Source organism: Vitis riparia, chromosome 6 (genome assembly GCF_004353265.1).
Source record: "Vitis riparia cultivar Riparia Gloire de Montpellier isolate 1030 chromosome 6, EGFV_Vit.rip_1.0, whole genome shotgun sequence".
Taxonomy (NCBI): domain Eukaryota; kingdom Viridiplantae; phylum Streptophyta; class Magnoliopsida; order Vitales; family Vitaceae; genus Vitis; species Vitis riparia.
Window position 1 is genome coordinate 18,820,623 of NC_048436.1, and position 16,466 is coordinate 18,837,088.

The 16,466-nt window shown below is 29.8% G+C and overlaps 1 protein-coding gene across 3 annotated transcripts; it reads right to left on the reverse strand.

Annotated features, from left to right (window-relative positions):
- Nucleotides 1–78: 78 nt before the first annotated feature.
- LOC117916865 (phosphatidylinositol transfer protein 1-like) lies at nt 79–6,212 on the reverse strand. Of its 3 annotated transcripts, none has more exons than XM_034833062.1 (10): nt 5,941–6,212; nt 5,288–5,318; nt 5,047–5,195; nt 4,372–4,463; nt 4,258–4,265; nt 4,080–4,151; nt 3,760–3,927; nt 2,527–2,619; nt 1,315–1,437; nt 79–366 (listed from the first exon to the last, which is right to left on the reverse strand). In XM_034833062.1, the coding sequence occupies exons 1-10, from the start codon at nt 5,958–5,960 to the stop codon at nt 280–282; spliced, it is 843 nt and encodes a 280-aa protein (XP_034688953.1). In that variant the 5' UTR covers nt 5,961–6,212; the 3' UTR covers nt 79–279. The 3 variants fall into 3 exon arrangements, with proteins under 3 accessions (XP_034688953.1, XP_034688954.1, XP_034688956.1); XM_034833063.1 differs by having other exon boundaries at nt 5,288–5,310; nt 5,941–6,211; XM_034833065.1 differs by having other exon boundaries at nt 4,383–4,463; nt 5,288–5,310; nt 5,941–6,209.
- Between the last annotated feature and the right edge of the window lie 10,254 nt (nt 6,213–16,466).

Here is a 16,466-nt window from a genome sequence, read left to right on the forward strand (position 1 = left end):
CATTTTTAAATATACATGCAGCTTGTGAAAGAGAAAGAAAAGAGGATGTGAAGAATAAATATTGCAAAAATTAGAATCTTGTGGGGACAGAATCTCATGAGTAAATCTTGAATAAACAATGTATCATTTCATATGTTACAATAAAAACCTATGAATAAAATTATGAATGATTTTCTGTAGGTAGAAAGTAATTAAATCAGATGAATATCCAAATGTTAAAAAAGAAGCTGATTTGTGGGTGCATTGGTAAAAGTGGAATCATTCACCAACCCTTGCTGCTCAGAGTTTAAGCTGGGGCTTCTTCACATACACTTCTTCTTCTTTGTCACATGCCCATCTTCTGTCCAAATCTTCTGTACTTGTTTTCTATTTCCAGAAAGGAACAATCAGTGAAAATCAAATCATGTTGCCAACTTTAAAGATCAGAAATGCAAGATTCATGAACCTCAACTATTGAAATTATGAGACACATGAAGCACATTGAATATGAACTTTCACATGCAAGAACCTGTTTGGGAACGTTTTAAAAAACAGTTCAATTTTCAAAAATGGTATGCTTATGTTTTCTACAATGAAAATCTGTTTTGAAACTTGGAATGTTCTTAACTTTTCTCCCTATTTGTATAATTAGTTTTTAAAACATCACAAAGAAAACAAGTTCTCAAAAATCTGTTTTTTGTCAAAAAATTACCAAATATATTTTCAATGTGACCCTTGGTCAATGAATCTATTTGCATTGCTACAACATTTGGAAATAGTGCTTTGGTTTTTCACGTCTGTGTTTCTCCTCAAGGATAAACCCCTTGAGCTCCATTGCATATCTCATGCCCTGCATCACTTTCCCCTAAATGTTTTGGGAAATTTACATCTAAATTCTAAATTATCGATCCAAACCCAGAGGGAAAACAATGGAATAAATCTCATTCTGGAGAAGTCTCTGGATGCCACATAAAATAAATGGCACAACCCAAAACATCAGTGCAGGAATTTGAGGCAGGAACATTTATATTTGTCAAGAGGAGATAAACATGACCCATTAGCTAATTTGTCACAATTTGACAAGGATTTATTCCCTATCAAATTCAGGAAGGATGCTCATTTGAAACAATAGTGAACTCTCTATAGGACATCGATGAGAGAGAACTGAGCACCCTTAACCAGATCTATCCAAGTCAACCATGGAAAGCAGAAAATTCATATCATGGGCTAAGTCGGTGCCTGATGAAATTTTACTTTTTTACCATGCAAAAATAATAATAATAATAATAATAAAAAATAGATGACATCGTTTTCTGAAATCTAGGACCTTCTTACCACATCTAATGAGGAATTCGTTTGTTCTTCAAGTTCACGTAATTGTTGCACTGTCATCCCAAACCACTCATCTATCCAACCAAAACAATTCCGATGACTCTCTAGGAAAAGTGCCCTTTCACCCTATAGAAACATATCAAGATCAACAAAGATTTAATTAGTTTTAAAGCTCAATAAGAGTTTAAATTTTAGAATGCAGTCACATATGCTCCACTCAAACAAAAGAAAAAAAAATAGTACATACAATGAAAGAACAGTAAGAAGTTGCAATTATTAGAGCATTATAGATTTCATCCAATAGCAAAGACAAATGTAGAACTGAATCTGATTACTTCAAATGGCCCTTGTGTTTTATGTTATGCCATTTTGAATGTGAAGTGTTATGCTTGCTACCAAAAGGAAAAGGAGCCTTTCCTTAGTTGGCAGCTTGCTTTCATTTCATGTTTAGTTTAAATTTTAAATCAGTAATTTCAAATTGTATGGCCTGGTATTGAAGAGTTAATTTGGCTCACGAGGAAACCGGAAAGGTTTTGGGAAATTATCTGCAAGACTAAAGTTCATGCCAGTTCAGATGGTTGCATACAACACAGGCACAAATTTATAGAGCTCCTACCACTACCATCACAAGACAAGGATGCACGACTGTGAAGTTATGAATTTTTTTGCAGTGGCAATGTTTTCAATTTTGTTGCAGTCATAGAACCCCCAATTATAGCTTTGAAAACATTGCCACTGCAACAAAATTCCTTTGTAAGAGGAACATCAATAAGAGAATCAACAAACCTTAATACCAAGGGTGTCATTTCAGTTTCTGAAGATCTTTAAAAACTTCTAAAGAGGAATTTCTAGCAAGAATCTCTGAGTTGGCATAGAACTTAAGTTTATGTGAAAAATCATGATGATTCTAGTCATTAATTCTTCAAAATTAGTCTAAATCATAAGCTTGAATACTGATAAATCAGCATGCAACCAAAGATTCCTGTCATTAACCCACTATATTCTTCAATGCCTATTGAAAAAAAAAACCCCAATATATTCTTCAAAGAGAAAAATAAACTTGATGTTCATAGAGATGTCAAGAAGTGGGTTATCATATTTGAATACAAATATCATGCAGCAATAGTTTGAAAAACCAATTGGACATCAGCCTTGGCAAAAAAAGATGGACGGAAAGTAATATCTCAAGATTGATTCAAGTATAAGAGATAATACCGCTAGAAAAGCTTGTTCTAGTCGATTACCGAAGCCCCAATATGGTGCATCTACTGTTACTAATTTGTATGCTGTCATAACTGGATCACAGCTCTGCAAAAATCACAATTCACAGCCAATAAATCTAAAACTGAAACTGTATGAGGATTAAATAAACAATGAAAACCATAGCATTCAACTAAATTATTTGCAAAGGGTTTGATCCACAAAGATGCAGCAGCCAAAAACAAAAGTAAAGAGTGACAAGGTTAGAGCAGTTCTACTACATAAAACTATTAGAAATATATATACATAAAAGAACAGATGCAATGACCTACACATTTTTTTAGCGACAAGCTCCTTGAAACAGTTGGACGAGAACAGAGAAGTGTTATACTGAGGAGAATGTCTTCAGAAGTTTCTGTTGGAATATTTATATAGGTGAATGGAAATTAGGATACATCTTTTCCTAATGGATACTACTTTAAGTCTAGTCATTTCTCTTTTCTACCGGATATTTGGTACTTATTTCAAAGGATATGTCTAGTATTTTAAAGAGACATCTCTCCTAATAAGTCACCAATAAATCTATAAATAGGAGCCCCCTCCCTCCCATGACATTTCTCATTCATTCATTCATTCATCCATTCTCTTCACTCTTTCTCCTTTCTTGTCATTTAAAACATTTAAGTCCTCCTTAGCTTTAAGTCTAGTCATTTCTCTTTTCTACCAGATATTTGGTATTCAAGAGAATACAAATTACCAAGTGATTCACTGTTTATTGTGATTTGAAGTGCTACTATCACAAGAAAGTGATTGTTGCATCCTGAGAGATGATTGTCAACAAACAATAGGCAGCTAAGTGAGACAAGTTCGTCTTAAAAACATAGAGTCAAACTCTAACCTCGATCAACCTTAGTTGTGAGTTTCAAATTTTTATTTACTTTACTTTATTTGTATATTTATTGTACACACTTAGTATCCATATATTTTAAGTGATATGGATAACAGTTTCTTTGAAGGAGAATGCTACAATAGAGATCTAATGCAGGATTCCCACAAAAGGAATGCCAATAAACAAAAATAAAATGATAGAGAAAGAATGAACAAGAGGAAAAGGAGAAAAAATAGAGCAACACCATGTCACTTAGAAAATCATGCACTACACCAGGATTGTTTCCGTGATTATAAACTACATGAATCCATAATTTTATATAAAAAGATGATAAGGTTACTGTTATGGTAGATTCCAACCTGCCATCCTTCCAAAAGTGGACCACGCCCAGTTTTTGCTGATCTGAATTTGGAGAAATCCACACTATTTCCTCCAACTACATAACTCCAATAGTCTCTTGCAGCTGAAGCTATATCAATAACTTCTACCTGCCTTGCTGCTAGTTGTTCTTTGTTTAGACCATGCACCTAGATTGTCGACTTTTCAGTTAGGTGCCCTCAAAAAACCAATTAAATAGAAAAGGTAGAATATAATCATAATTGAATAATTAAATGCCAATTTAAGGCTATGAATTTGAGTGAAAATAAAAAATAAAAAGAGAAATTTCGAAGCAACTTACATTTTCTGACTGTCCATTGTCAGCTTTATGAACAGTGTCAATGGTTAAACAGAACTTGTTAAAGTATGGGCACTGCACAAATGCAGAATCAAGGAAGTGTTTGATTTACTATAAACTGAAACTTTGCAAAGAGTATTCAGAAAATAGAAGATTTGAAATTGAAAAAGAAAATAATTACCTTGATTACTGGGAATAAGACATCCAATTTCAGAAAACAACCAAAAAATATATTAATAGAAGTTCCCGATGAAACATATCAAGCCAAGTGTGAAATCATGTTAACATGGCAAACCTGTTTTGCACCTTGGGTATGCATTCCATGCTTCCTCTTGCATGGTGAGAGCATCTGCAGGTGCAAAAGTAGTAAGCCAAGCAGGAACTTTGCTGCAAAAATTCAATAAAAAACAATTACAACCTAATGAATGCCAACGATAAATGAATCAAGTAACAATATATTTCAAATGGAAAAAATAAATAGACAAAAAAAAAACACAACCAAAACATAAAAGATGAAGAAATAGAAAGAAAAACATTCTTGAAATGAATTGAAAATCACAGGGGAGCAACTGACGGGGCAGAGAGTTAACACACTAAAATTTTGAAAGCAGAAAACCATACAAAGCCCTCTCCCCTAATTAGTCTCTTATAAGCAAAGTAGGCATCGCTCAGTTGATTTCTTCTTTTTTGGGTATAGTCTGTTCCCTATGGTTTTCAAGGTGGCCAATTTGCCACATTTGAGAAAGACACACGAGAATAAACGTATGTTACTTGGGTACAAATATTCAGTTTAAGCCCCTACATTTTTAATTCTGTGAACTGTTGAAAGGCATAAGGTCAATTTTCAAGCAAATCTTGTTATTTTCCAAGCCCAAGGAAGATAACATCAGAGGTGCAATTATACCGTGCCAATTTTGTAAACAACAACTAAACTCCACAAATTTATTATGTCCAGCAACAATCACATTACCTTTGAAGACGATAAACTTTTGATGTGTACTGTCCCTTTCCCAATGCATTATCTTGAAAAGATCTGTTCTCCAAGACCTCTACCCCTTCATCACTTGTGGTAGTCTGCTGTTGCATTTTTAGAACCATGTACATTTGAGCTATTTGATACTGCAATTCAAGAAATAGTTTAGCAGACAACTCCAAATTCTTCAATTTAAAGATAATGGGTAATCAAATCATAACTCATTAACTTCGTTTACCTCTTCTAACGACATAGGCATGACTATTCGACTTGGTAGAAATCCCCACAAAGGAAATTTAAGTTAAAGAAACCCAAGCATAGAAACGAAAAAAGATTCATACAAGAATAAGAAGCATACCAGTTTCTCTATAATTCCTTAAACCAGAGTATTTTAATATCTAAAGATTGCTATAAAAAATTATCTAACTGGGATGCTGGGAATAATCTGAGATTTGGTAATTACTGGATATTTGCTGAAATCCAATTGACGCGTTCAATTTTTTATGAAGAAGACCCGTATGAATTTTGAAAATACAGAAATGATTCGCCAACTCTGTTGGTGGGTTCTATGTTCCAGCTGAAACCAGAGCAAAAACAACTGTTGAACTATAGAATATGGTAGAACAACAATTTTGAGTAATTCACTATTGGTTGGTGAGAAAATACAGGAAAATGATAGAAAATCAAATAAAATAAAATTTCAGTCTCAGATTTTTCATAACAAAACGTGCTTTCCATTTTTAGAAAACCAACAAAATTTCATTTCTCTTTTTTATATTCCTCCGTTTTCTCAGCAACCAAACGGACTACATACAAAACAAATAAAATAAAATAAATTAGCAGCTCAGAGACATTCACAGAGAGAACGAATTTGCATAGGAAAAAGGATACAATTCCTTGATCTGAACCATTCTGCACAGCTATTATTCAAGGGGGAAAAAAAGAAGAAGAAGAAGCAAATTCCTTTGGATTTTGTGGACTTTATTCAACCAAGCCTTTCAGAAATTCCAATGAAAATGTGAATTTCTCATGCAAACTTCAAAAACGCAAACCAAAATACAAAGAGGGAGAAATGTATTAGGGTTTTGCTTCGCCTAGGAAGATGACAACGAAATTCACAAGGCGCGCTGGTGATCAATCGCACCGTCCGCGCATTTTAGTACGTTCGTGCAGGGGCGGTCATAATGGAAAAGCGTAAACGTCATTGGGACGTTCGAGAGGGCATCCAGTAGGGCCCGACGCGTGGCAGTTAAGGCTGCAAACCGATCACCGACCGTCCATTGCACTATGATAAGGTGGGCCCCATGGGAGTTCAAGGTAGAAAATAGAATCGTCTCCGTGCTGGTAGTTGGAGGTCCACGGGGAGCTTCCTCTTTGACCTTTTCGGTGAAGACTACTAGGAGGGGCGGTGGGGTCAAAAACGACGTCGTCGTTGGAGAGAAGGAAGGTGAGGAAAGGCAGACCGTTAGCGTTCACATTATTCAAAATTGGACCAGCCGATGATATACTTCCTGCCAAGTTGCGCAAGAAAATAAATGAAGTCGACACCATTCTTGGTTGGAACTTATTTACTATTTTCTCCAATCTAAGCACATAAAAAAAATGGTAAGATCTAAATTAATAATTTAAATTAAAAAAATTAAAATAAATAAATAAATACATGGGATCCCCTTAAATTATACCTCTTTTCTCCACGTTTAATTTTTCCATTACTTATATCTCTCAAGTATTTAATTGGCTTACCTATGACTCTTCCATCCACTTGCAGTGCATCCCATTAACGACAATCCCTTTAAATACTAATGTAACATGTTCCCTTGATTTTTTTAATGTCATGACATTGCCTTTGATTAATTTGATGAGAAGTTAGCATAAGTTGCCATTAAAATCAATAGCTGCCAATGTCTATCTTTTCTCAACTTTGGCATCTATTCCCCCCTTATTGATTTCTTATGTTCACCTAAACTATAAGCTACTCATTGTCGTTACGAAAAAGATTTATCAACAAAACATCTTTTTGACATATGCAAATTAGGAAATAAGGTTTTATGTAGTACGAAAACTATAAGGTTTGTATCACGTAATTTTCTTTTTTCTTTTAGTCTCGTTTTCTTTTACCGGTAGACGTAAAACTTCTTTAAATACAGAGTAATGGTGAGTATGAGTATTTTTATTAGATTGAATCTTTTAATATAGGAGAATTGGACACGCATCATCGTTGGGTTGCTTTGCGACGAGAAAAATGGAAGAAGAAAATTTGAGACTTTGAATAAAAGTATAGAGGATATAAGAATTTTTATTAAAAAAGTTAATTACTTGACTTGATCAACAAAAAACTGTGACTATAAGCCGTTTAAGAGCGCACAAGTCATCATGGTTGCAAGGTGAAGTAAGCCTATTACTTGGACTTGGGCTTGGGCTTGGGCTTGGGCTTGGGCTTAGGTTTGTTGATTATTGGTGTTCTCCTTTCTCATTAAATAAGATGCTTTTGTTATGTTCTTGTTGTCCACATTTTGTGCATTTTATAATTGCATAGAGCCTTTTAACTTGTGCAAACTGTTGGGATGTGCCATCACATCAAGTTGTCTTCTCATCCTCTTGGGATTGTTAGGTTGCTTTCCAAACACAAAAGTGAGGGGTACTAAACTAGTTTTGAACCACATTTTTTTTTTTCACTAATGGGGTGGATGATTGTGGCATAAACCTGCATGATTGCCTGTTTATGTTATGAATTATGATTGTGCCATAAATCTTGAATATATAGATTGCCAAAATTGCATGATGACATGGAGTGCTTGTCAGATCCCATTTTAAGTTATGATGTAGTTTAGAGGAAGATTTTTTTTTTTTCTTTCTTCTTTTTGGCCATAACCTTCGCTAAACTAGTGTTTTAGTCTTACGGGAATACTAAGTTTTTCCTAAATCATCTTTTTAGGCTTTCAATAGAGAGAACTTTTGTTTTTGTGTGTCTTAAACATTTCCGATTCTTGTAAATTAACATCATATAGTTTAAGCTCTGTTTTGAGGAGCATTATTTATTTTGACTTCAATTCAAAGTTGATGGATGTGCATTCTTATAAGGAAATTTAATGGAAAGCTATAAATGACGTTAGTGAAGCAGGTAATTATATAAAGTCAAACAATATAAAAGTGATTGTAGTATTGTTTGGCTTTGTCACTTCATCAAGGTTCACATGAATCCTTCTTTTGCAAGGCACATTGTTCAATTCTTTAGGATGCTTTTTAATGAATATACAATAGAAAATTTGCAATGTTCTTGGCTTAACTATGTGATATTTTGCATTTGAAGCTTGCTCTCTAGCTAAGCAAGGCGATGTATGAGTTCTTATCTTCAATAATCTTTATAAGGTTGGTTATGGCATGAGCCATTTCAACCACTTTCATTTTTTACCAAAGTGGCAATGGTTGTTATAACTAGCTTAGACATTGAGTAGGAAGAAATAAAAGAAATAGAGTATATTAACAATGTTTCTTTCTTCAATCTTCTGATTGGTGTTCTAAAGCATGGTCCTATGTTGAAATCAACTTTAGATATGAAGGAGACTTAACCCTCAAGTCCTTAGAAGTTGATTGGTGTCTTTCTCTAATAGATGAGACAAAGTAAAGCTAAAAATTTTATAAAAAATTTAAAACTTAGAATTTTTAGACTTATAAGAACAAATCATTTTGCTTATCTAGATCTTCAAAAAATAAATTCAAATGCAAAATTACCTCATTCAAAATATTAATAAAAAACATAAAAGATCACTCATGTTAACTAAAAATCGAAACCATTATTTTAAAATCTAAAATTGTTTAGAGTCTTGTCTTTGGTGTCTCTAAATCTGTCCTATATAAATTCACAAACTTTGTTGAAACTTTCATACCAAACACTCTTCAACAACATCCTTGTTGATCTTTGTGTACTTGCGTATGTAGGTTCTCCATATACTGAAAAAATAACAATCTAGAAAAAAAAAAATTCTTTTGAAGGGTAAGGTTTCAACAGAGAAAGAGAGTTTAAAAAAAAAAATTATTACTGTCTTCTAGTTTTATCAATTCATTCCATTTAAGTTATCTATTTGCAATTATATCATTATTCTAAAATATCTTCCACAAGAATTTTAGAATATTTATATAATATAATTTTGGAAATAATTTAACAAGATTTTTAATAAAATTCATTTTTTAATTTATTCCTAATTAGGAATAAATTATTAAATTATAAGCTCTAATACTTTATTTATGAAACATTAATTGATTTAAACTTTGCACAACTTTAAAATATTTCTTTCATGCCCCAAAAAAATTAGTCGACTTCCATAAATGAAATCACAACAATGATCTATATTCATACGTGGAAGTATTGGGACACATAAAATTCCAAAAATGCCCCTAAGGTAGAAACCCCATTTTTTAATTTAAATATATTCTCACATTACTTCAATCAATTATTTAAGTCCATTCTCCATTGCAAAACTTTTTCTATAAGTAAAGCATATATCTTCGCTAGGTCTAAGAGAAGTTATTCTTATGATTTGATGGTCATTCTTAGATAGGACAACAAGGTGGGTTTGAGATGGGTTATGCCCTATCCCAATCTTGTCTCATTCATAAAAACCTATTCTCATTCTCATTTGTATTTAAAATTTAAATTACAAATAAATAAGTATTATAAAATTCTATATTTTTTTATAGAGAAAAGTATTTTTATTATTTTATATGTGTTAAAATAAGAAAATAAAAAAAAATTAAATTATATATATATGTATGTATATAATAAGGGATGCGTGGGGTAAGATAAACCAATATTTGAACCTATTTTAGTATGAAAAACTAATTCAACTTAATTATACACCAAAAAATGGGAGGAATTAGTCTTTTTTCGAAAAAAATCAATTGTAAGTAAGATACAAAGATCATAATGATTAAGTGATGAGTAAAATTAAAAGATGGAGAAAAGAAAATGCAAACTCTTTATATTGGTTTAGTAAGCCACCTAGGTCCTCTCTTCTCAAACTTCTAACCGAGTGAGGTTTCATTAGTTTCAAAGTTTGAACCATAAGCTTCCAATATATTTGGATTCCAATGTTTTAATGGATCTTTATGATCACTTTAATTGATCTACCTTACTTGAAAAACTTTCCCACAATAATAAATGAAGGTGAATTCATGAAGGGAGAATTGTGTTTTGGGCCCAGGTGGGCCCAAAAATTAACATTTGGTCCATATAACTTCCATAATTGATGGAAATGATATAAGATGTTAAAAGACGAATATATCCTTTAAATTTTTATATATTACCTTTTAAGGATATAAAACAGTGATGAACTAAAATACTTAATGACCTTTCACATAAGTTTTTTTTGTCTTTATTGCACCACTATTTATGCAATCATAATAATTCTATTTTAACAATTCTCATTGTTTTTAATTTTTTTTTTTATAAATAATTGAAAATCAACATTATTTTATATTTTAAATTATAAATAAAGAAAAATTATGTTCAAAAACTATTTTAAAAAATACTTTCTAAAAAAATGGTAATATGATTTATATTTTTTATATTTTCTTTTTGAAAAAACATTTAATTAAAAAATGAAAACTATTTTTAAAAATAAAAATTGAAACCCTTGTTTAGTACTATTTTTTATATGAAAATAATAAAAAGAATTAAATTTCATTCATTGATTATCCATTTTTATTTTTTTCCATTAGTTATTTTAATAATAATAATAATAAAATATAGTATGTTTACTATTAAACAAAGAAATTGATCAATTATGTGTTTTTTGTGGGACTATCTTTTATATGAAAAATAATTAAATAACTAAATTATATATATTTATTACTCTTTTTAATTTTATTTTTTTATTTATTTTTTGTCTAATAGAAAATTTTAATATATCCATAATTAACAAAGTAATAAATCAATTGTGCACATTTTAATCTATTAAAATAAATTACTTTCTTATTTAAATAAATAAAATGAAATAAGTAAATAAATTTGGGGTTATTTCTATTTTTTAACATATCTTATATAAATATTTTTTATGGTTAAATAAAATTTTATTTTTTTTCTTTAATTCCAAAAATAAAATGAAATAAATAAATAAATTTGGTATTTTCTAACTAATCTTATATTCTTATGGTTAAATAAATTTTTTATTCTTTTTTCTTTATTTCCAAAAATAAAAGGAAATAAATAAATAAACTTGGCTTAAATAATAGTTTTTAAGTAATTTATTTGTCTTATTTTTAATTACATTTTGCATTGAAAATAAAATAAAATAACGTTTTATTTGTTTAATTATTTTAAATGTCAAACTATTAGGAACATAGTTTACATATTCATGTGGATATAATTTATACATATATATGAAATTTATACCATTATACAAGGTTATTACACTAATTGTATAAGAGGTGTACAAAATTGTACATTTTGAACAAATTTTTTTTTTCTTGTCATCTAAGGATTATATGTTCTCCTACCACAAATTCTTTTATTTCATGTACTTTATTTAACTAGCCTATAACAATTCAAATACTTACCTTAATAATGATGTTTAGAGAAAAATTTTGTTTTTATGTTTTATATCATTTTTTAAATCAAACCATTGGAAACATCACTCACACATCATATATGGCATATAATGTATTCATATGGATGAAATTTGCACCATTGTACAAGGGTGTTATACTAATTGTACAAGGTAAATGTTCAATTAGACAAGGCAAATGTTCTAACTGTACAAGACAAATGTTCTAACTATACAAGGGGTATACAAGGTTATCCTTTGTGAAATATTTTAATCAATTTTGGACAACTTTTTTTTTTTTTTTTTTTGGTCTTATCATCTAAGGATTGCACACTCTTAAGGTACACACTCATCTTATACACTTTATTTAACTCGCATATGATAATTCGAATACTTATCCCACTAATGATGTTTGAAAGAAAATTTTGTTTTTCCATCTTCCACTATTTTTTGAAACAAATCAATGAAAACATGGTTAACCTACCTATGGTTACACATTGAGTATGGGGGTATATGGAATTTGAGTCACTGTACAAGGTATTTACACTAAGTGTACATGACAAATATACTAACTGTATAAGGGTATACAAGACTATTATTTGTAAAGGATTTTAAGTGATTCTGAAAAACTTGTTTGTTTATTTCCCAAAACCGATAATAAATGACATTCTCTACACACATTGGTTAAGCATACATTCATCTCATGCACTTTATCTAACTTGTATATGATCATTTGAATAGGTACCTCACTTATGATGATTGTAAAACAAAATTATACAAGAATTTTTCTTCTTTTTTAAAACCAAACCAATGCAAACATGATTAACCGACCTATTGTCAAATATTCATGAGATGATGCATGAAATTTTAGTTATTGTACAAGGGTATTACACTAACTGTACACGACAAATTTACTAATTGTATAAGGGTGTACAATACTACTTTTTGTTAAGGATTTCAAGTGATTTTGAAAAACTTTTCCATTTTTTTCCACTCAAAGATTTTTTTCCCCACTCAAATTCTCTCACTCAAGAATTGTTTCAAATTTCATCATCAAAATTTTGTAATTGCATATTTTGTTTTTGTAGTTTTAGCAATGTTCTTTATTTCCACTATTTTTTTTTTTTTTTGTGAAATTTTATCCAAATGAATCTATATTTGAAATTATAATCATATTTATCAAATATTTTACTAAGATTATCTTTAATTATTTTAATATATTTATACTCATTTATTTAAAAAATGAAAAACTATTTTTTTTTTTTTTTTTGTAAACATGTTCTATTACATTTCAAGTAAAAAATTAGATAAGTTTGAAAGTCAATAAAAAAAAATTAAATACCACTTTCAATAATTTTTAGATAAAATTTTATATAATATATTTTATTTGAAATTTAATTTCTAAAGTTTAACTAAAAAATTGTATTGACAATTTTCTTGTTGTGAGTCAAAATACTTTGCATTAGTCAGATAAGAAAAATTATTAATATAATATTCGAACTTCATATCTTAGTTATTTTTTTCAATAAATTTATCTTTTTAAAAATTTTAAAATAAAAACATTAAAAATTAAAAATCTAAAAGGATATATATATAATAAAGTGAAGTGATAGTCAATTTTTATTTTTTTTAAAATATGGTTAATGTAGAAAATATAAAAAATAATTAAAAATAAGATAAAAATATAAATGAAAGGGTAATATAAATTTAAAATAAAAAATGAAAATTAAACTAAAAGATAAATACAAAAAGATAAAAAAATATTTTGATGAAAAATCCCAAAATTTTTATCATTGCTTATAATAAGAGCAAAAAGATTCAATATCTTTAAAAATGAAAAACAAAAAAACATTATTGCTTTTTATTTGACATAAAATAGAAATATCGATTGGAAGAAAAAGAAAAAGAAAAGTTAGAAATGAGTAATACTTAATAGGGAATAGAAAGGGGGAAAAAAATTGAAATTCACACTTACTTGTGTTTATGTAAGGGTTAAGGGTATTTTAGGGATTAATGAAATACAATATCCTTCATCTTAATTTTCACACTTTGTTTGGGTCTTGGGCTTAAATATGCATGATATATGAACCAAATGTTAATTTTTGGGCCCAGTGAGGCCCAAAACACAATTATCCCATTCATGAACTCTAATTCTAGTAGCAAGTGAGACTCTTAATATGAATGAAAAATTAGGAAGGACTTGAAAGTACTCTTGAGAAAAATAGCAAGTTTTGAATTTAAAGCACTTAAAAAAGCTTTGAATGAGAAGAAATACGGTTTAACAATTGAATTTAATGAGTTTCATATTCATTAATGCTCTTAAACACTTCAATTTATAGGTCTTCAGTTCGAAATCCCCAAAACCCTCAAAAATGGCTCAATCGATTCACTAGTTGTTATGTATTTAATGCACTGATAAGTGACCATCAGGGTTTAAACCCTTAATCAGTTGAATATATGCTATTGAAAGAAAGAGTATGTGCAAATACACCTTGATAGATCGAGCCCAATCGATTCAATTGACTCCTCATTATCTCAATTAATTGCAATATAATGTGCATTAAAGACCCCAATTTGAGGTCAAGAACCTCTAATAATTTATATTCGGCTTCACAAAACCCTTTAAAACAAGTTTAGGAAGAATTAGAGTCAGGGTTTTATTAAAAATCTGGAGTCATCCAATTTCTAATGAAATGTGATTTTTTAAGTTCGAAGAATGATGATTTTGAAACTTTAAGTGCGTGAAAATATTTAGACTCAAGTGCCCAAAAAGTGATAACCTTAAAATAAGTCTTAGTTCATTTTAAATCTTCAAGGTATTAATCTTCTTTTATAGCTCCTTCAACCTAAAATGATTAACTTGGCATAAACCATTAGTGACTTTAACCTTATTTTGTAATCATCAAAACTAAATTAGGAGAACCCTTAGGCTAACACCTACATTTTTAAAAAAGTTTTAAGTCTTTCCTTAAACCATTAATCTTCATCCTAAACTTGTCTTATTAATGGTGGGGTGGGTACCCAAAAATACATGCTCTATTGTGATCCTTAGTTACTCTATTATTTGATTCTTTATCAAAATATTAACATTAAAACAAATTGTTGGAGTATCTAGATTGCTCCATTTCAAACCCTGGATCATAGGGGTGCAAATAGAACTATCCTAGAGTCTCTCGTAATCTAATAACAGAAGCAAAATTGCATATCAAAACAAAATATAGAGAACAAAGGCATCATACTTGAGATTTATATATTCCTAAATCAAATCTTGTGGGTGAAGAGATGTGTTGAAGGCGCAATAATCATTGTAGATCTCATAAACATAATGATCTTAACTATGATGACTCTTCCTTGAATCCTAACATTAGAATAGTGAAATTTTCTTTAAGGTTGGTGTTTAAAGCTCTCATCTCTCTTGAATGAATTGGAATACTAAACTCTTGTGCACATGTAAATATTCATAAACTTTTGTGCAACCTTCCATTTTTACTAGAACACCCTTATGCATACATGTGAATATAGAATATGAAACAAAGGTAATTAATTAACAAAAATACCCATGAGAGAGATAGAGATAGAGAGAGAGAGAGAGAGAGAGAGAGAGAGAGAGAGAGAGAGGTGAATTGGGTAATTAAAACTTTTTGAGATTTAGAAATCAAAGCAACAAAACAAACAATTAATAGTGCAAGTAATTAAAGAGTAGAAGAGAGAGAAGTACAAACATTTTTATAATGATTCAGCAATCCCGTCTACGTCCAATCTCCTTTTTGAGTGAAGATTCCATTAACCAAGACTTCAACTCAAGCCTTTAATCTTGTACACTTGGATTTATGACTTTAATAGGAACTACACTCTCTTCAAGTTCTCAACCAATTTGAAGTCTTAAACACTTGAATTTGAAAAAACAAAATGAGGATTTGATGCCCTCAATCCTAATACAAATAGGGCTCAATACAAAAAAAGAACTAGAATGATTTCAATTAGTTACTAAAAGATTTGCAAGTGAAAGATTGAATGCACATAAATAAAGAGATTTAAATAAGAGAAAGTAATGAAAAACAATTCAATGCAAGTATTAATAAATGTAAAAGAGCTCTCCAATTTATAGAAAACTAGCTTAAGTGCCCAAAAATACACAAAAGACCCCAACTAGTCAAGCTCTAATTTAACTAGTTAGGTAATCGTTGGGGCATTTAATGCTTTGCAGGTGATTGCCGATGTTTTTAATGCTTGATCATGTCTTGATTGGACCTCAATCGACTATACACCAACTATTAGAAGAGAGAGAAAATTTTATGTAAGTTTGATTGATCATCTACTAAGAAAACCTAATCAGTTCAATCGATTTCACGCACCCTTGACCAATTATACTATAAATCAATCAAAAAGTTTTTGTTTTAATTTTTTTTCTTCAAGTAAGTTGAGTATTTCATTTAAAAATATTTATAAGGCATTTTTGAAAGAATTAAGATTAAGGTTTTGAAATGAAATTTATATTCATTAATTTTAAAAATAGAAAGTCATTTTCAAGCTAAGACATATTTGAATGAGTAGCATTTGAAAGTGAATAAAAGTAGTTTTATCCTAAGTGCACCCATGAGATTCATCTTATATACATTCCTAGACATCTTATATCTTCAAGGACCTGGTTTTTCATGGTGATTGAATATTTGATGCACATACTTGAGCTTTATTTTGAATTTAACGATAAAACTTGAAAACTTCACTTAATTTAAACATATAAGTGTTCTTAATTTTGTTTTTTTATTATCAAAATGTACTTAAAAGAACCCATAGGCTAACATAAACTCAACTAACACTAATAAATGCTATCAAGGAATATGTGCTTAAGTAGAAACTATTGGAACCCATAGG

What these genes read in the sequence shown, in the direction of transcription:
- LOC117916865 (XM_034833062.1), bottom strand. Translation starts at nt 5,960, where the DNA reads ATGGTTCAGATCAAGGAATT. An exon ending in ACAATGGACAGTCAGAAAAT is followed by an intron (nt 3,928 to 4,079) that starts GTAAGTTGCTTC and finishes TCGACAATCTAG; the next exon opens with GTGCATGGTCTAAACAAAGA. An exon ending in TAGAACAAGCTTTTCTAGCG is followed by an intron (nt 1,438 to 2,526) that starts GTATTATCTCTT and finishes ATGTTTCTATAG; the next exon opens with GGTGAAAGGGCACTTTTCCT.